The 21,744-nt window shown below is 39.2% G+C and overlaps 2 protein-coding genes and 1 long non-coding RNA gene across 7 annotated transcripts in view; 1 reads left to right on the top strand and 2 right to left on the bottom strand.

The window, feature by feature from the left end:
- Positions 1-257: 257 nt before the first annotated feature.
- Positions 258-21,744, bottom strand: part of ptafr (platelet-activating factor receptor) — a 23,939-nt gene continuing 2,452 nt past the window's right edge. Inside the window, exons 3-6 of one of the 3 annotated variants that reach the window (XM_083550376.1) lie at positions 20,569-21,692; positions 20,057-20,409; positions 19,533-19,865; positions 258-2,703 (exon numbers count right to left, since the gene is read on the bottom strand). In XM_083550376.1, coding sequence (XP_083406502.1) covers positions 1,591-2,703; positions 19,533-19,562 — 1,143 coding nt within the window. In that variant the 5' untranslated portion in view covers positions 19,563-19,865; positions 20,057-20,409; positions 20,569-21,692 and the 3' untranslated portion in view covers positions 258-1,590. Of the gene's footprint in view, positions 2,704-6,904; positions 7,155-19,532; positions 19,866-20,056; positions 20,410-20,568 lie in introns of those variants that run through there. The other 2 variants (XM_083550375.1, XM_083550377.1) reach the window with 2 other exon arrangements.
- Positions 4,672-6,073, bottom strand: LOC310731268. The gene is made up of 2 exons (XR_014535139.1): positions 5,240-6,073; positions 4,672-4,924 (listed from the first exon to the last, which is right to left on the bottom strand). It is a non-coding gene; the product is annotated as an uncharacterized lncRNA (long non-coding RNA).
- The window catches only part of luzp1 (leucine zipper protein 1), a 51,028-nt gene continuing 50,684 nt past the window's right edge, over positions 21,401-21,744 (top strand). For all 3 annotated transcript variants that reach the window (XM_083550360.1, XM_083550359.1, XM_083550361.1), the window contains exon 1: positions 21,401-21,539. The gene's annotated coding sequence lies outside the window, so the exon portion shown is untranslated. The remainder of the gene's footprint in view (positions 21,540-21,744) is intronic.

The following is a 21,744-nucleotide window of genomic DNA, read 5'->3' on the forward strand; positions in this document are numbered from 1 at the left end:
AAAAAACAGTTTAGCTTTTTGTTAATATGTTTGTTTATGTAAATTGTGAACAAAAAGGTTACAAACTCAATATTATAGATTTTTCTATTAAATGAGTCAAAAAATGATTCAAAATATTGGCATTTTGTCACTGCCTTAAAAAAAAAAAACCCTCTAGTACCTTGTGTTGAAATAAAACTCACACCCGTGCTAGCACTGAATGTCTCCATGGCCACCGTCTCGCATCGGTGATAAAATCTGACAGAACGGAAAAACAGTTCAGCCAAATTCTGTGGTTTATATAACATCTAAGTGCATTGACAGTTTATTAAGAAACAATAATGTGCATACACATTAACTTCATCTCCACAGCATATTAAAAACAATCACAAAAATCAAGCTTAAGCAAATGGTTTAAACATTGTACAATATATTACATTTATAGAAAAAGTGATGATTTCTGTTTGGATTTCCACCCAAAAATGAAAGCATCGATGAGGAAACGCTTCTGTAATCTTTCCCCATTTGAACGTGTTAACACACTGCTAATGTTAACACACATCCAGTATTTCACCATTACCAAAAGTGCATGAGACTTGTGACTACAAGTCAATTATGGTCTTACAACTCGAGATTTAAGCCTCTTTACACTATATGGACAAATGTTTGTTTGCATTTTGAACTTCCTGTTCCACATTTAGTCCCCATTTTGATTAATAACCTCCAATCTTCTGGGAACCACTAGATTTTCAGGAGGCAGCTCAGCCACCGTTCGACTTCTTCGCAAAGGTGTACAATAGGATTGAGGTCAAACGTTTTGTGTGTGCACAGGGGCATTGACATGTTGTGGTAACAGCTTTGCAGAAGAACCACATGTGGATGGAAAAAGCATGTGTCACAATATATTTGTCTATACAGTGTACATCCTGTGACCAACCCACCAACACTCCCAAACTCCCAAATCCCCCAAATATCTTTACAGGTTACTGCTGTCGAAATCATCCTCATGCAACGTTTGAAGGTCTTCAAATATCTGAGGAATTTGATGAGGTGAGGTAGAGCATGGGCAAAATATTGTAAATTTAGGAAGAAGTACACTGGTGACACGAACGTCCTGTGATCCTGTGTTTTGCGGAACGTACCAAAAAAAACATGCTTAAGAAATCAGCGTTGCGCAATTAAGTTACATAGGGAAGTCCAGCTACAGCGATGTGTACAGGCTGAAATAAAGACGGGTTCGAAACCCACTTCTATGAAATTCTGGAATTTCTTTTGGATGGTGAATAGATCAGCATAAATTTACACATCAGCTACGTGGTTCATGTAAAGAAAAAAAAAAAAGAGTCTGTTTAATGTCCAATATTTTGTAATGATATATTAGCTTTGAAATTTTATAAAAATACCCTTCTATTTTCACTTCTGATAACTCTTTCCTATGTTACCCACAATTCAACTGTCACAAGTGGGAATTTTTTAGAAAAATTGTGAAACTCCTTAAATACCAGATGAAGGCTTATTTTTTACACCTAATCTGATAATATATAGTCTTCGATAGGTGTCTCAAAACATCTTTCTGTAAGACATCGATGGCGTTGCTGTAAAAAATCTCTTTTACTGCTTCTGCTCGAAGACGCTTAGGTCTTCACTCTGATTCCTGATTTTCATTGACATGCCCGTGGTGCTGGTGTAATTGGAGCAGGTTTTTCCCTGCTTCACTTTCTTAAGGTGACCCTGTATGTACATACGGAATTTCCTGGTGGAGAAGCAATAAACGATGGGGTCCAGGATACAGTTCAAGCCCATGAGGAGCAATGTGACTTGATGGGCGTCGTTCAGGTACTGCCTGGTTTCCTGGCTCCAGTTGGTCATATTTAGGACCGCGAGAGTCCACGGCCCTTGGACGATGTGATGAGGAATGAAACAGATGACGAACACACCCACGACGGCGCACAGCATGCGCAAGGCACGGCGTTTGGTCCCGTGAGGTCGCCGTCCTGTACTGGACCGTGGCTGACTGATGGGCTGGGACAGGAGGGTGCACGCGATGAGCATGTTGCAGAAAACAACAAGAAGGAACACTGCGAAGAACAGGCCAATAATTAAGAAGTGGATGACAATGACCGGTAGCTTGGATGAATCATTGTTATGATAACCCTCGAAACATCGGGACACTTTTGCATGATCGTCTCTCTGGAGTCCGGGTGTGGCGAGGTTATAAGATGCCGCCGCCAACGTAACAACCCAGACAATCACGGAGGTAATGACCCCCCGCCTCCAGCAGTCTGAAGAAGCGGCCACCAGTGGCCGAGTCACTGCCCAGTACCGATTGATGCTGATAACAGTGAGGAAGAGGACGGAGCAATAGGTGTTAATGAAGAAAAGTGCACCATTGATGCGGCAAAAAAAGTCTGAGTACATCCAGTCGCCACGATTAATATAATAATTGATCCAGAAGGGAAGCACGCAGACAAAAAGCAGGTCCGCTACGGTCAGGTTGGTCATGTAGATACGTATCTCGTTCATGGCCTTGGACTCCCGCATGTGATGCAGGACGTAGAGGGCGTACACATTGGCCACCAGCCCGATCACAAACACCACACCGTAGAATGCGGGGAAAAGTGTGTAGCGGAACTCTGAGTCCAGAAATGTGGACCTGTTTGGGGTGTCCTCCAGGCTGAGGTTCTCTAAAGAGAACTCAACGAAAGAAGTCTCCGTTGGAAGCATCTGAAAAAGACGACATTTCGTTCAACACAGCATTCAACAAGAATTCACGCAAGGCATGCTCTCTATCGATTTCTATTTTTCTCTGGATTTTCCTTTTCTTACCGCTACAAATTGCAATCAAGACAAAAGTGCAGACTGAAAAGGTCATGAGAAGTCGACTCCAAACTCTTTTTAATTGGAAGAAGTAATTAAAGGTTATTAAATAGTTTAACATTCTTTAGTTCCCACTAAATTATTCTTTGAACCTTTCCTGACAAAAATAAATTATTGGGTTCTACCCAGAATCTTTTAACAGATCCCAAAAACATAACAAGCAGAAGAACCTTTCAGAGATCTAGATTTGAATTCCTAAGTGTATACAGAATGCAATGGTTTTATTCCTGGGTCTCATTAAATCCGGAGCCGTTCCCAGAAAATGCTCGGATGTGACGCCACGATAAGGAAACTGGAAAACCCTCAGGAAAACCAAAAGATTCAAAGGGAAGAAAACACACAGAAAATGTGCACAGACATTAATTCAAGTTTTGGTTTGAACCCCAAGCAAAGACATGTTGGAACCGGTCTGGAAATATTTCTTTGCCACTACATTCAAAGACATCCTGTACAAAGACAAGTGTGTGCCTCCAACATTGTGGGAACAGTTTGGGGAAGAAGCAACTCTGACTGGACAAATCAGGTGTCAAAATACTTTTGTCTATATAGAATAAACAGTGCAGCCATAATGCAATATAAATAAATAAACATTACATGCAGGTATTGGAACAATACAGGAAATGATGTATCCTGGTTTTGACCCTTTTCAGAAGCCATACAAGCTGTTCAGTTTTTTCTTTTACATGTGGTACGTGACAGTGCACATCACACCTCTGGCAAAGATATTTCGAGTTTCCCACGATGACTCATTTCTGTAAGCTGATGTTTCAACACCTTTAAATACTATAGCATCCTCTTACTACATTCTCGGGTTCTTTTATTGTAACAGTTACGGCTTCGTAGCCACAATAAAAGACATCCCTCCTGTCATGCCATAATCTCGTGAGAAAACATATTGAAGCAGATTTATACACACTCCTGAAAACTTCTCCTAGTGCAGATTAACGAAAGCATTAATACGGCCGAAATTTCAAAATTCAAGCAATATAACCCTCTTTTGTACTTACTGATATTTACATTTACAGCATTTGCCAGACCCCCTTTTCCAGCGCGACTTACATTTATCTAATTCATACAACTGAGCAGCTATGGGGTTGAGGGCCTTGCTCAAGGGCCCAGGAGTGGCACCTTGGTGTGGCTGGGATTTGAACTCATGACCGGTCATTTTACTCAGTGATGTAAATAAATACGCTGGTTTAAACAAACAGATGTGACCATAGTAGCTATTGGAAACATTTTCTGAAATTTACTGAGGTAAAAATATTTGTATATGTTGGTTACATGGTAAATACGGTGATTTGGAGAAAGGCACAAGATGAATTTGACAAACCGGAGAACAAAATGTTTAACATAGCAGCTATTCTGCGTTGGTTAACTCCAACAGCTTCATTATTAATAGAGACGTGAAGTTTAAAGGGAGCACTTGACCTACAATTTGACCACAATTTGACCTACTGTATCTCAGCTTTGTGTACTTCATTTAGCACTTTTGTTGTCGTTGTTGTTGTTTTTTGCATTTTATCACTTTTAACATCGAAATAACTGCACACACCAAATTTCACAGGCTTGCAGTTATCTAAAAAAAACAGGAAAACCAGTCCTCATATGCTCTACAGATTATGATTAGTTAGATAGTCTGTGGCGCACTTTGAGTCATGAGAAAAAATTCCAGAGCACAGTGCCCAAAGGTGTGGCATATTTAAGGTAACTCACACATTGTACAACATGGGGATGGTTGTTTGTTGTCAGACCTATTTATGATCCAGACAAAAAAAAAGGCCCTAAGGAAAAACGTTTCCGGAGAGATCTTTTGCAACGCTTAAAGCGGTCTACTCAAATGTTTTTGGTCAAAAAACTAGGTGCACAATTAATGAAGAGTTGTTGTATACTTTAGGGTAAGAGATTTGGTGGTATTATTCCCTGGTAAGTCAAAATTTGATTGATTCTATTTGAATCGTAAAAGATTGTAAAGACCAGACATGTCAAACTAAAGACCCTCGGGCCATTTCCGATCGGAAAATCTGGGATTCAACCCAAGGTATTGCCAAACTGCTACTCTTGGGGCCCCCTGAGCCCCAACCCTTAACCCTTAGTAATCCAAAAACCCTGTATCATGGCTCTGCGCTCTGACGCCAGCTTCCAAATCTCACTGGGATATGCGAAAAAATATAATTTCACTGTGCTGTTATGTACATGTGAAGTGTAAAGCACCTTTCGTTCTTTTTATTGTAACTGGCAAAATTTTACTCTGTGAGCGCTAAACAGTTTCCATGCTTCATTCCTGAAACTATTCTCCATTTCCGCCTACAGGCTGCTCGAACGCTCTGTATGTTATCCATGTGAGCAGCTTTTATTTTTTAGTCCTGAAGATGAACAAAAACACACCGGAGTCGTCTCACTCATGCACACCTTCACTTTATGCTAAGAGTCCCAGCACAGAATTGAACCCCAATTAGTAATGAACTGGCAGCCGAGAAACGATGCCGAACATTTCACTCAGACAAATGTGCATAAGAGCAGAATATACTGCTTTTCCTTAGTATATTATTTTTCACACTTTATTCTCTGTCTGTCTTTGTTGTAAATGTTGACAGTCTTTGGTCCCCTACTTCTACTTTTTTTAGTCCTATAATTGAGTTTGACACCACTGGTAAAGACAAATATTGAATCATCATCTTGGGAGTTAAAATCTAATGAAATCTACTAATCCGTAGAAAATTTGGTAATATCAATGATTTTAAATGGTTGCCTGGTGATGTGAAATCACATCAAATCTATTTATATGGTAAAAGATTCAGTGGTATTGAGAAATATTAAATCATTGCCTGATTAAGCAAAATTCACATTTACAGCAAAAGCCCTTATCCCTCTAATGGACCTACAGCTGAGCAGTTGAGGGTTAAGGGCCTTGGTCAAGGGCCCATCAGTGGTGCTGGGATTCAAACTTTGTGACCTTCCAAGTCAATGCCTTAACCAGTAAAATTACCCCTCCCCAAAAAACTCACTTTGAATCTATTGAATTTTAGATTTAGTAGTAAAGACAAAAGAAAGACTAAATAATGATTGCTTTTTGAATTAAAATTATATCAAATCAATTGAATCATAGATGATTCTGTCGTTTTGACAAAATATTGAATCATTGCCTGGTCAATGAAAATGGTACAAGATTTTTTAAATTATACGTTAGATTTTGGTAACAAATATCAATATCAATGATATTCTTCCCGTGGGCTCACCACCTGCAGGAGGGACCGTAAGGGACGGTGCTGTGAGGATTGGGAAGCAGTCGAAGGCAGGGGCCTGCTTAGACTGCTGCCCCCGCGACCCGAATTACGGATAAGCGGGAGAAAATGAATGAATGAATGAATATCATTGATATTGTTTGCTTGTACAGGTGATAAAGGACATGTGCCTGAATCGTCCCGTTATACCTGGTTTCCTCCAGGTTCTCTGGTTTCCTTCAATTCCCCAAAAACACGATGAAAATCAAGTTCTGTCTAGAAACGATTAATCCGAAAATTTAATAAATGCATAAATGTACAGTATGAAAGCATGTGTGCATGGAACCTTGTGTGGTGGATGTGGATGGACAATTAATAAATGCATAACTCATTTTCATAACTGATTCATACATAGGGGCAATTGAGCACAGCAATTCAATCTACCTGCATCTACCTATCTTTGACCAGAAGGAGGACACCAAAGAACCAAGATGGAACCTCATGCCCAAACTCGGGACTGACCCATGGACTAATATTTGTCATTAATGTCTTTGCTGTCTGTTTAAAATTAATATATTATATATAACAATGTATAGAAATGCATCTCAGAAGGCAATGTGGGTAAATAGTACGTCAATTAATAATTTTGAGTTTCTTTAATACGGTTACCATAACAACAAACTTAGTCGTGGATTATAGGATGTTTGCTTAAAACAATACTGAGTTAAATAACAGTTTATTTTTTCCTTTTTATATTATAGCTAATAATCTACAAACGTTGCCAGCCCTTTTCATGTGTATGTGTGGGTGTTTGTTGTGTGACTTACCTTAACTGGGTCCTGAAATTTTCTTTATGTTTAATATATATATATATATATATATATATATATATATATATATAAAAAAAATAGGTTCCTGTGATCTAGATAATTGCGAGTTCTTCTTCTTCTTTGTCCTCTTCTTCTAAATAAAAGACCTTACACCCAACAAGTATTAGTTCATTGAAATAGTCTGGACCGGACGTATTCAGAAGCTTTGGTTTGGTTCTCCTAGCTGCTTCTGTCTGGAAGTGGGCCACTTTTATTTGACTGCTTTCACAACACGGCATTACTGCCACTCCTCCACCTCCTCCTTTACCCAACCTCTTCCAATCAGCCCTACTTCCTTTTGTATGTCTGGTCATATGTCTCCGCTGCAAAAAAAAAAAAAAAAAAACAAGGATCAATCACAGAATTTCTAATAATTTCTTTAGAATCCCAGTAAAAAAAAAACATCATCAGTTACACAGTAAAACCATTACCAAATATGACCTTTATGCACATGAATAAATTATTTTCACAATCAAATAAACCATTATAAAGATTATTGGAATCTAAAGGCTTGAGGGTTTCAGGGTCCCTAAAAATGTCCAGTAGATAGCAACACGTGATCAACAAGCTGCCAAAGGTGTTCTATTGGTCCTTAATGGTATCAGAGAGAGGACATCATTAACCAAACAAAATTACCAGAACAGTTAACATCACAGGAAACATTACAGTTTCCATTAAAAACCAGTACAACTCCTATTATAGCCATTTAAAATCATTAGAAATTCTAGGAGAGGTTCTATCATTTTTTTTACTCTTCCCTGCACATTTTTGAGGTGATGGACAGGTTGATGGAAGAGGTCAGACAGGAGTCTCCCTGTACTATGATGTTTGAAGATGATGTGATTTGTGGTGAGAGTAGGGAGCAGGTTAAGTATCTGTGAGAGTGAAAGGGAAAGTTTATAGGACTGTGGTGAGACCTGAGATGTTGTATAGTTTAGAGACAGTGGCATTGAGTAAAAGACAGGAGGTGGAGCTGGAGGTAGCAGAGCTAAAGATGTTGAGGTTTTCGTTGGGAGTGACGACGATGGACAGGATTAGAAACGTAGGCATTGTAGGCACTGCATGTAGGACGTTTTGAGGCGAGATTGAGATTTGGACATCTGTAAAGGAGGGACATGGGGTATATCGAATGGAGCCACCAGGAAGGAGTAAAAGAGAAAGGCCAAGGAGGAGTTTTATGGATTTGGTGAGGGAAGACATGCAGGTAGTTGGTTTGAAAGAGGCAGATGTATAGGACAGGGAGACAGATGATCCGCTGTGGTGACACCTGATGGGAGAAGCCGAAAAAAGAAGAAGAAGAAGAAGAAGAAGAAGAAGAAGAAGAAGAAGAAGAAGAAGAAGAAGAAGAAGAAGAAGAAGAACGGCTTACAGTGCCTGGTGCATTCTCAACATTGCCTCTAGATGTCGCCAGATTCAGCTGTTATTGCCGATTGAAACACAATCTGTCGCCACAAAGTTGGAGGCACACAGTGGTATAGGATGTCTTTGAATGCAGTAGAATTAAACGTTCCCTTCACTTGAACTAAAAGCAAAACATGTTCCAGCATTCCAGATCTTAAGTGGCCTGCTCCAGACCTCTGACCACAACCTTCTGGAATAAAGTTGACTGCACCCCAGGCCTCCTCAGGTTACCTCAGTACCTGACTTTACTGATGGCCTTGTGACTGAATGAGCACAAAACTCCACAAGCACACTCAAATATAGTGAAACATCTCCCCAGAAAAGTGAAGAATTTTAAAAGACATTCAACCTCACCACATCACAGCTACGCTCCCTTCACTGGCTTCCTGTAGCGGCCCACATCAGATTTTAAACTCTGATGCTTGACTACTGAGCCAAAAAAAATACTAGCACCCCAATACCAGTCAGCACTTATGTCACCCTGCTGTGCACCAAACTCCCTGTAATCCTTAACCACAGCTTGACTGGTCCTACCATCTCTCAGGGTACAAGGAAGACATGCTTCCAGACTTGTGTCTGGAACGAACTCCAATTAATATCCAAACACCTGAGTCACTAGCAGTCTTCAAACCATGACTAAGACTAAGTTAGAAAGAATTTATATGTATATAACTATTTTCCCCCAACATATTTTAAGTTGGTATTCTTGGTCTGGGTCCTAATGAACCAGTATTAGAATATACTTAATGATGGAGTCGCTCTGGATACAGGTGTCTGCCAAATGCCATGATTGTAAATGTAATATAAATGTGGAATGGAATGTTTTATTGGTCTGGTGTCCATAAACGTCTTTCCATATAGTCATTGTTACTAATTGCTACATAGATAGAGCCATTGTAGTTTAAAAGAATGCATGCACTGCAAAAAGAATGTCTTGAATAATTTATTCAATACTTCCTATTATACAATTACAATCGTTTTCTGTATTCTGTTGCTCAGATGAGTCACTGATTGAAGAAAAGAGTAGCAGCTTAAAATGAGCAGTAAAAATGCCAGAAATTGACTTAATATTCATATATATGGTTTACTGTAGATCTCATGTAATCTCATGCTTCATAAGAAATCCATCATTTCGACAATATTCATGACACGACATTTTCACTTAACAAAATTAATTCATTAATTTAAAATAATTAAATAAATAAACTATATATATATATATATATATATATATATATATATATATATATATATATATATATATATATATATATATATATACAGTGAGGAAAATAAGTATTTGAACACCCTGCTATTTTGCAAGTTCTCCCACTTAAAAATCATGGAGGGGTCTGAAATTGTCTTCGTAGGTGCATGTCCACTGTGAGAGACATAATCTAAAAAAAAAATTATCCAGAAATCACAGTGTATGATTTTTTTACTATTTATTTGTATGATACAGCTGCAAATAAGTATTTGAACACCTGAGAAAGTCAAAGTTAATATTTGGTACAGTAGCCTTTGTTTGCAATTACAGAGGTCAAACGTTTCCTGTAGTTTTTCACCAGGTTTGCACACACTGCAGGAGGGATTTTGGCCCACTACTCCACATAGATCTTCTCTAGATCAGTCAGGTTTTTGGCCTGTCGCTGAAAAAACACGGAGTTTGAGCTCCCTCCAAAGATTCTCTATTGGGTTTAGGTCTGGAGACTGGCTAGGCCATGCCAGAACCTTGATATGCTTCTTACAGAGCCACTCCTTGGTTATCCTGGCTGTGTGCTTCGGGTCATTGTCATGTTGGAAGACCCAGCCTCGACCCATCTTCAATGCTCTAACTGAGGGAAGGAGGTTGTTCCCCAAAATCTCGCAATACATGGCCCCGGTCATCCTCTCCCTAATACAGTGCAGTCGCCCTGTCCCATGTGCAGAAAAACACCCCCAAAGCATGATGCTACCACCCCCATGCTTCACAGTAGGGATGGTGTTCTTGGGATGGTACTCATCATTCTTCTTCCTCCAAACACGTTTAGTGGAATTATGACCCAAAAGTTCTATTTTGGTCTCATCTGACCACATGACTTTCTCCCATGACTCCTCTGGATCATCCAAATGGTCATTGGCAAACTTAAGACGTGCCTGGACATGTGCGGGTTTAAGCAGGGGAACCTTCCGTGCCATGCATAATTTCAAACCATGACGTCTTAGTGTATTACCAACAGTAACCTTGGAAACGGTGGTCCCAGCTCTTTTCAGGTCATTGACCAGCTCCTCCCGTATAGTTCTGGGCTGATTTCTCACCTTCCTTAGGATCATTGAGACCCCACGAGGTGAGATCCTTAATGGAGCCCCAGTCCGAGGGAGATTGACAGTCATGTTTAGCTTCTTCCATTTTCTAATGATTGCTCCAACAGTGGACCTTTTTTCACCAAGCTGCTTGGCAATTTCCCCGTAGCCCTTTCCAGCCTTGTGGAGGTGTACAATTTTGTCTCTAGTGTCTTTGGACAGCTCTTTGGTCTTGGCCATGTTAGTAGTTGGATTCTTACTGATTGTATGGGGTGGACAGGTGTCTTTATGCAGCTAACGACCTCAAACAGGTGCATCTAATTTAGGATAATAAATGTAGTGGAGGTGGACATTTTAAAGGCAGACTAACAGGTCTTTGAGGGTCAGAATTCTAGCTGATAGACAGGTGTTCAAATACTTATTTGCAGCTGTATCATACAAATAAATAGTTTAAAAATCATATATTGTGATTTCTGGATTTTTTTTTTTAGATTATGTCTCTCACAGTGGACATGCACCTACGATGACAATTTCAGACCCCTCCATGATTTCTAAGTGGGAGAACTTGCAAAATAGCAGGGTGTTCAAATACTTATTTTCCTCACTGTATATATATATATATATATATATATATATATATATATATATATATATATATATATATATATATATATATATATACAAATGTCAAAAAATATATTTTCTTTTATTATTAAGTCTAAGAATAAATAAGGCAATACATATGTTAATAAATTTAAAAGCCAATAAATAAGTTAATAGATTAAACATAAATACATAAATAAATAAATTCCAGCAAAAAAATCTAAATTGTTTGTTTGTTTCATATAGTGTACATAATCACTGTAGCCAAGCAATTATGAGTCAACCCTAACGTTAACATGTCATATATAACAGCGAGCACATGGAGGCGTTGTAAGCCCAGTCTGTAGTCTTCGCTGCTGAACTGTGTTGTGATAAACACTCCAACCAAAACCTATATGACACCATAGAACATACCAAGTTCACCCCACTGTGATGTGATAGAACTGCTTATAAAAAAACTATGTGAATAATTAGTGTGAGTACAGGAGCAGTGTGGGTACAGAAGCAGTGTGGGTACAGAAGCAGTGTGGGTACAGGAGCAGTGTGGATACAGGAGCAGTGTGAGTACAGGAGCAGTATGAGTACAGAAGCAGTGTGGGTACAGGAGCAGTGTGGATACAGGAGCAGTGTGAGTACAGGAGCAGTATGAGTACAGGAGCAGTGTGGGTACAGGAGCAGTGTGGATACAGGAGCAGTGTGAGTACAGGAGCAGTGTGGGTACAGGAGAAGAGTGGGTACAGGAAAAGAGTGGGTACAGGAGCAGTGTGAGTACAGGAGCAGTGTGGGTACAGGAGCAGTGTGGGTACAGGAGAAGAGTGGGTACAGGAGAAGAGTGGGTACAGGAGCAGTGTGAGTACAGGAGCAGTGTGAGTACAGGAGCAGTGTGGGTACAGGAGAAGAGTGGGTACAGGAGGAGTGTGTATAAGACAGAAATACAGGCAGAAGTGTAAATGCAGGCATTCATGTGCATTGTGTAACAAATCTTATTTCTAAATGCCTAAATTTCATTGCACTGATCTCTGTATGCGCACACACACACACATATACATACACACACACATATATATATATATATATATATATATATATATATATATATATATATATATATATATATATATATATATATATATATGTATGCTATTTGCAGTGTACTGTGGTGCTGGAAATATCTCCAGGATAAATGTCTTAGGAGTTTAGTTTCTCACGGTGACCTGGATGTGTCCGAGAATTTGCTTGGGATACCATATTTAACGGCTGCTCTGTAAAAGCAACGCTGATCCTGGACCTCCACAGTCCTCCAGAAATGCTGTAAACAGAGCCTATGAAAAAAAAACTGCTGTGATTTCACCCAGGTGCGTTGGAGGGAATGTTGGCCACAAGCCCATGGGATTCGCATTCCATGCGGGAGCTACAACATTGCCTGGTGAACACACTTTTCAGGGCTGCTATTGGAGAAATAAGGACTTTGTACACTAAAAGAAACCTAATCAAACAGGCAAAGAAGTTTTCTCTCTAGAGTTCATTTGTTGGTTGACACTAGCATGATGAGAAAAACCTAGAATCTGTACGGTAATTATTAATAATGGTGCAAAGTGGTTTTAGTGCTAATGAGTTCCCATTAACAACAGCCTCGACATTACCATGTTTTACAGCTTTACCTCAGATCATTACACAGCACTGATACTGGAGACTCCTTCTAAATGAAGAAAACCTGATGAGAGAACACATTTTTTAGCACAAGCAACACCAGAAACTCACTTCATTCGCAAGCATTCAAAGTTAACAAGGTTCCAACAAACAGATTTTTACTTAATGGACATTTTTCAAGATGTTGCTCCTGAGCTGGGAAACATTCCAGATGTTTATGCCTGAACTACATTGCAACAGATCTACAGAAACAATTCGAACTTACTGTGTTTCCATCACTGGGTGAATGTATGGCACTTACACTCTTAAGTTTCTTAAATGGTTATTTGTTAACATCTATGGAACCTTTCCATTTGCACAAAAAGTTCTTCATTCATTTTCTCCTGCTTATCCGCAATTCGGGTCGCGGGGGCAGCAGTCTAAGCAGGCCCCCGCCTTCGACTGCTGCCCAATCCTCACAGCACCGTCCCTTATGGTCCCTCCTGCAGGTGGTGAGCCCACGGGAAGGCGGCCCCACGTCACGGACCTTGATATTTCCCTCGTAAGAGACCCCCGGAGCATAGAGGGTTAAGGGCCTTGCTCAAGGGCCCAAGAGTGGCAGCATGGTGATACCGGGGCTTGAACCCCAGACCTTCCGATCGGCAACCCAGCGCCTTAACCGCTGGAGCCACCACTCCGCCACAAAAAGTTCTTCACATTCAATAATCTCAACGCCGATCATACATTTATTTGGACCCCTTTTTCTTCCATCTTCCCCCACATGCTTGTACAGTAGACACGAGGTATGATGCGTGCATCAGTTCCTCCGACGTTCTTCTTACCGTGATGCACCCATCACTCTGGAACAGGATAAATCTGGCCTCATCAGACCACATGACACAAGTCCTATCTTCTTAGTTTGCAATCTCTTTATTTAGTCTTTAGTCCTAACTGATATTTTGTTCTTTCAGCAATCTCCTTAGTTGTTGTCTTTCCTTAATGCAGGCCTGTAATTTGACCCTTCTGAGTCAGAGTAAAATCCCTTCCACAACCAGAGGATGCATCTTCTGTCATATTCAGTAAAAAATCAGGAGCTACTCACTGCATCAGTTAAATAACATGTTACAACTGAATCATACTTATTACTGCAGTATCTGCAGTGTGATTCTAAGTCAGTTTTACCTGCTTTGGTGCATGTGAAGGTAAAAAACAGGTGCACTTGAGAGCAATAGCAAAACAACCTCCTGAAAAAAGGAAATTGTTTAGCAGGTGGTGGCCATTAACTCTCTTCTTCCCCTTCCTGACGGATTTATCTCTAGTTTAGTGTATTGTTAGGGTCCTTGTCACGACTTGTAGCATGAGACATCACCCACAACCCAATCAGGTTGCACAGGTGGTCTCTAAGACGTTTGATGTGTCTTAAAGCAAACGAGAGCATGAAGCTCTGAAAGGTTGCTGAAAGGTTCTTTGGGGAACCAACAATTATTCTTCTATGAGGTTGCTGCAAAAATCCCTTTTTGGTTCATTGTGGCACTTTCTTTTGCGACATATTTAATCGTATTACTTTATATTTTTACTATTTCCGTTTAATTCAGGATGCAATATAAGAAAACTTCCAGGAACTCTGAGCATTGATTCTTTTCCGGAAATCCAAGTGTTTTGTCATGTTTTATTCATAAATATATGCAGTAGTTCGGCCATGTTGCAATGATTAATCAAAATTTATTGATTTTGATCACATATTGTTTAATTGATTAATTATATTTACAATATTGTTTTCTTATAGAACTATTTTAAAAGTGCGACATCAAATATTGGTAATTTTTTCAATATTCACCAATTTTTTGTTGAGTTTATTTATTATTAAAATAGGTTTTTAACCAGAATATAACCTAATCATTTGACTAACTAACAACACTACTGGACACATGTTTTGAGACTTTTGAAGCTATATGTGGTTCTTTCCCAAACTGTTAGCACAAAGTTGGGGGCACACAATTGTATAGGATGTCTGCTGGATCAAATGATCCTTTCACTTGCACTAGAAGACCCAAACCTGTTCCATGACTATGCTCCTGTGCACAAAATCAGCTCCATCAAGATATAATTTACATGGACCAAAGTGGTGGATCATAAGTGGCCTGGTAAAGAATTCTGACCTCAACCCTATTGAACACCTTTGGGAGAAATGGAACACTGACTGCACTTCAGGCCTCTTCACCTCGCCCTTATCAGTAGCTGAGTTTATTAAAGTTCTTGTGGTTTGAATGAGCACAAAACGTCACAAGCGCACTCCAAAAAAAGAGTGGAGGTAAATGATAACAGCAAAAAAAGGACTAAATGTTGAACATGATGTTCAAAAAGCACATCTGAATCCTATGGTCAGGTGTACTTTTAGACATATTATAAAACTGATTGTGTAATCCACAAGCACAGCAAATGTTCTACCTAACATATTTCACACTCAGGCTGTTGGTGATGAACGGGTTTCTTCACGAGTACAGTGTATTCTAGATGATGTATCATTCCTGCCTCCTCTGTAGTGCGTGGGTTTTTATATAACCTCCATATGCCCCTGGTCCAATGACATGTTCAGACATGTACAGTAATTATGTTGTTATGTCGTGGCCTTTTATTAAATGAAGGACCTTTTTTTTATTCGAAGAGACCAACCTGTGTGGGAAATCAAGAGCCATCCAACACCAATAGGTTATGCCACACAGGTTGTCTGCTACAGTACAGGAAAATAATGAATAATTTAATTGCCACAAAAACGAGTTCTCTTTGGACTCTCTCACAAGGAAACACAATAAAGCAGGGTTCTACATAGACTCATTAAAGGTTCTCGTAATTGAGGTAGATGTTCTAACGGTCGAACATGCCAAATTCAAAATGCAGATACGAGCGACTTGAAACTCTACAGCACTTAATGCTAAATAATAACACAGAATAATGATAGCTTTCTTGATAGCTATTTAAATAGCTTTTAAAACGATTTAAATATTTAGATTTCTTGATATCTATTGAGAGTCAGTTTGAATTACTGCTCGGAATGAGTCAAGCCTTATGAGGGGCCCCAGTTGTTGTGTAACTCATATATTTGTTTACTAAAATAATCTTGGGGACCCCTCTAAGTCTATTTTTTACTTGTTATGTGGGGTCCCTAATGCCTTATGGGGGTCCATTCCCCCAGCCCCCTCCCTCAATTCGAGCACTGCTTTGAATACTGGAATATGATGGACAGCTGGAAGTTCATTTATGAGTTCAGAGCTTTAAACACACAGGAACCACAGACAGGTCCAGTTCCATACATAGTCAAACATCTATTGGAAACATTTCCTAATGATCTTACAGAGTTAAATGAAGGATTTTAATACGGTGTATATGATGATTTTGATAAATGTCTCAAGGCAAGATGATTTCAAAATGTTCAAATGTGCATTTGAACAAAAATGTAATTAAATAAATGGCACCAGGAGTTAACACAAACAGCTTGATTATTAGTAAAAAAGATACAGATGCATCTGATTCTTAGACACACTCACTGTTTCTCTCTCTCTAATAACTGTGCATGGAAACTCCTACAATTAAATGTAATCTTATGGCACTACTTTATCTCTGGGTGTGATTTTTAGCAGCAAACCTCTAGCTGTGATGAAATGTATATAAAATAATTACAGAAAATTAAGCATTAATATTATCCAATCAGGCAGGTTTTAACTGCAAGCATCAATAACAATCGTCAGTTCTGGTGAGTAGCCATGGTATATGGCATTACATGTGGATTATCACTTATACACTGTACATGCACACACTTACGTATTCCTACCTGCAATGCTTTGTTATGGTCATGTGACCTACTATCCTTCTAGCACCCTTCTAATATTACTAATACAAATCAATCAATTTGTACTAAATATACTTAAAAGACACACAGTTGAACTTTTGCTGCACGAAATATGTTATGACATCGCATAAGTGTGCAGAATGCTAACGCTAGCATTTTAACTACACATTGTATGAATGTAGATCCCATGCCTTCCTCCGTACGTAATGCTCTGTTCCTATGTATGAACTGCTCTAGTCTGCCCTATTATGGTCTGCCAGATGGGTTTAGCTCTCCCTGTCGCTTTCCATATGACTTCAGTGGTATGGAATCTAACTAAATTGTGGCAGTTGAGTCATCCTGGTTACGTCACTACAATAAACAGGAAGTGGTCGCTGCTAGTATTTGGGCTAAGTAAGCAGCAGTCAGGGGTGGAAAAATGCTGTGAAATGAGGCTTCAGTGCAAAATATCCATACATGTGTCCCAAATTGTACTTGACGTACACACAAAGTGAAAATAATCAGGTAAAATGAAATGTAGCTTGAATCAGACTCAATTTTCGCTAATACAATTGATTTAATGCTGCATGATGCTACAACGTGCTACAAGTATGTATTTTTTTTTTGTGAGGAACGTGTCCACATTTTGGAGTCTATAGCAAAAGAATAGAAGGATATACAGTACTAATATGCCATGGTGCCTGTTGTCGAATTTTCTTTATTTACTATCCCTTATATGGTAGACCATAAGGACAATAAAAACGTTTATGCATAACATTTAAGGTTCCTACACTGAAATAATGAAGGCGTATGACTGAACTTGTAAATAGCCGCCATGTTTGCAGTTTAATCAGGTGAGGAAAACCATCACTAAACCTTTCCTCCTTCACTCAAAAAAATCTATTTGGCGAAATTAGCTGAAAAAGGACCCACACTGGAAATGGTAAATCATCCAATATACATTTTCAATATACAGTATGGACAAAAGCACTGGGACACCTGACTTTTTATGTGGTTTGTCTCCATCAGCACACGATTGTACAGGATGTCTTTGGATGTGATAGCATTCAATTTTCCCTACACTTGAACTAGGAGATCCAAACCTATCCCACCATGACAATGCTCCTGTACACAAAGCCTGGGTTGGAGTGGAAGATCTTGTGTGGCCTGCTATAAAGCTCTGATCTCAACCCTTTTGGATTAATTGGAACTACACCCCAGGCCTCCTCATCTCACCCTACATCAGTACCTGATTTCATAAAAAAGGAGATCCCAATCTTACACTCGAACAATTTTTTTTCCATTGATGTAGAGTAATATGATGTGTGACATTCTTATCTCGTCTATTTATGATGGATAATAGTTGAATTGGGACACAGCATTGGTCTCAGCAGACTAAAGAAAACAGGCTAACTGTTAAATATACTGTAGTGAAACGTACCTCAACATATTTTCAAAGAGTCCAACAAGTTTCTATTGCTCTAGAATACAACTCTAGAATATTACATGGTTTTTCTGTAGCCACAACTTTCAACTTGCAGATTTGTTCTTACCTAAAAGCCCACAAACAATCATTATATTAAGACAAGTGATAGTTTATTCTCCACTGATGAACTTGATTGGATAGTGTTCAGTCATTGACTAGAGGGAAAATGGCAGATTAGCAATTCTGTTATAGTTTATTATACCGCATCCAAAAACATCCTATACAATTGTGTGCCTCCAGCTTTATGGTAACACATTGGAGAAGAACCACATATGGCAGGAAAGGTCAGGTGTCCCAATACTTTCGTCCATAAAGTGCATGCGATTGGGCCCCACAATGCGATGGAGCCCTGTCCGGGAAGTTTCCCACCTTGAGAGTTCCCTTTGTTTCCGTTTCAATGCATCAATTTAACATCTGTGAACAAACATCTGTCCAAAGGACATTCTCCGAGAAGCATTGTGGCTTGTCAGTATGCATTTGACCAAAGAAAGCTATTAATCTGAGACTATAATCCACTCGGGTATATTTTGTTTCTTGGGGTACCAACAAATTTGTCCAAGTCTGTATAAAAAAAAATTAGTGAACAGTGAATAGAAAAGTCCTTTACAGTCTAAAATCACAGTCCCTGGCAACGTAACTGCTCCAAGCACAGTCTAAAATCATCCAATACCTCAGCATACAAAAGAGTCCAAACTAGGGATGGAACCCACAACTTCAAATTGTTGTATCTCTGAATAAACGCCTTCTTTTCTATTTTAGGCAGGGAATTGAGGAGTATGCTGTCTTGAACTATATAACTATATATTACTTATCTACTCGAGTCGTTAATGAAGACCTTCATTTCTTTATGAATATGGGTAGGTAAAGGTAAAGGTTCTAGGTTTCTGAATCATCTAAGTAGATTTCTCCAAAGAGAGAAATCCAAAGTGGTTCAGATTATTGTTTGGTTTAAATGATGAATAGTGACATAAGAATAAAGTGAACAACTTCAATGCTGAGCATTAGAGATAAAACGTATTTAATTCAACAAGTTATTATTTTTTTTGGATGTGCCAAAAAAAGAGTCCTGCAAACTCATAAACTGTGGTAAAAAAAGAGCATTTTAACCATTTGTTAAAAGTGTTAAAGTCGTCTTCCTGACTAAAACCATCCAAATATCTTAATATTTCAGCTGAAACAAAGTTAGACTAAATAAAGATTCACCAGTAAGTGCTGTTCAGATCTCAATTCTGATCGAATGTTTGTTTCTCTTTAATAAGAGCAGCTTTGACTGTAGTTCTGGATGCAAGGCAAGTCACAGATACGTATATTAATACACTAGCTGTAAAAAAAAAATCCTTTCTATAGGAAGTACTTACCCAGGAATATGTATGATGGAAATTCCACATGTATTAAAAAAAATGTCGATGATGTAGTTTTGTGAGCAGAGCTGCTACTTTCTGACACAGAAACGTCTGTAGAGCGCTTTGTGGGTTTCTCAGTAACATGAGTTGCATTTTTAGAAACATCTCATCATATGCTGACATTGGAAAATAATCCGGTTTAAGCTGAGTTCATTTTCCCTTACCACCATGTCCTGTTGCGTTTTGTTCCGTATTTATAACATTTATAAACGTTTTTGGAAGGTGACGATTCTTTCAAGTTTCGAGTTTTCAATTCGTCGTATTAAACAGAGACCGGGTTTGAGAACTCTTCAGTCTTTCCGATTGTCCATACCAGCCATTTGGTCACTTTGACTTATAGTGCTTTGTTTTCTGCAGGGTTTTGTTTTCCTTTGTTGAAGTATGTCCATATTTGGCTACAGGGGGGGGTATAGAGGGGTGACACGGAGAGAGAAAAAGGATTGTTAACTATACTTATTGTTCATAAATGTTGAAGACACTGTACAGTGTGATCTGGGTGTAGGTTGGTGATGTCTGGCAGGACTGGCTATGGCTGCATAAATCAAAGGGACAGCCAGAAGTTAACATGCAGGATCTCTGGGAATTAGAGACAGTAAACATCTAAAAAAGTCAGTTTACATAAAGCACAGAGTAGGAAGATAAATAGAATTTGCTGTTTGTTAAACATATTACTGATTCAATAATTAATTTACTTTGCCAAACTGATATAAATCATATTGGCCTACAATACCTGACAAGTGTCAATGAGAAAAGATTACATGTAACAATTGTATGAAATAAGGAATTAAGCAAATAATCAAAAGTTAGTGTTTCCAGTAAATCCGATTTCAGCCTTAATGGGGTCAAAGGTATTTCTCGTAAGGCCTTCAAATTTCAGCACTGCGGGCGCCTCTAGTGTAAAGTACACGTTGCTTGAAGACGTTGCTTTAACCAGCCGGATTTTGAGTTGAAGACACCGGGGGCCATCTAGCAGGCGTACAATAACGTCAGCAGTTTCACGTGCTTTAAATAGATTGTCAGAGAGCACACTAGTCAAAGCTCGCGAACTGCATCTGTAGCAAACTGCACAAGCTCAAATATATTCATTAGTATTTAAAATCTACATTTTTAGATTTGTTTGCAGATACACTTACAAGGATGGAAAGTTCAGCTGTTCAAAACAAGATTTTCCGACCATTTATACTTTTGCGTTTTCTTTCCTGGGAATTTTCACAAAAACACCATCTGCTTTCATTTCAAATCCCCAGGAAAACCGTAAATGCAAGAAATAAAAAATGCGCAGAAATTCACGGGTCATTTTATGAGGTTAATATCGATGCTTCTGCTGAAGATGTGCGCAGGCGACGCGGCTGTGGCTGCAGTGAAACGAGAATTGTTGAATGCAGCGCTCTGAAATACTGCATTTCTCTACAGTATTGGTGTTTTCTATATCCGTGGTGTCATAATGATAGTATTTAGAGGTGGATTGATTCAGACACGATTTAAGGAATAGGTGTAAAATGCACGGCATCTACTGTATCATGGACTCGAGGATTCGACTCCCAACACCTGGAATCGGAACACGAGTCGATTCTTTAAGTCTCTCTCTCTCTCTCCGTGGCGGGGGCGGTCCTGTGTTTTCTAGCCGGGGAAGGGCGTTTGTTTTTCGGCGGTGTAAAGCGGTCGGTTAGGGGTGGGCCTTTTCCTTCTTTTTTTTTCTCTCGAGCCGGAGAAAGCCCACCTTTTTTTTCCTTTCTCATTGTCTAGGGCTGTGAGGAATGTGCCGGTCTGATCCCACAGCGGGGCGCACGAGAGAGATAGATAGATAGATAGAAAGAGAGAGAGAGAGAGAGAGAAAGTAAGTCAGTCAGTCCGTCCAGCGTGTTGGTGCTGTTCGCCGGGGAGCTACCTCACTTTCATCCGCCAGCTTTTCCTTTCATGGGAATTACCTTCTTCTTCATCATCATTAATCCACGTGTCAAGGTGAGTGTAATAAAGGGGAAGTCTTTTTTTCTTGTCTTTTTTACTTCTTTGCGGAGATCCCGGTGTCCGATCTACACATTTCCCTCCTTTCCTTCGGTTCTTCAGGACCTTTCAGCTGCATCAAGTTTCTTTCCACTGCAGCCGGACGGAACCCTGGAAAGCAAAAGCGGCGGCGTGTTTGTTTTTATTTTTTTTTATGTTTGTT

This window comes from Silurus aristotelis, assembly GCF_946808225.1.
Source record: "Silurus aristotelis genome assembly, chromosome: 9".
NCBI classification, from domain to species: Eukaryota; Metazoa; Chordata; class Actinopteri; order Siluriformes; family Siluridae; genus Silurus; species Silurus aristotelis.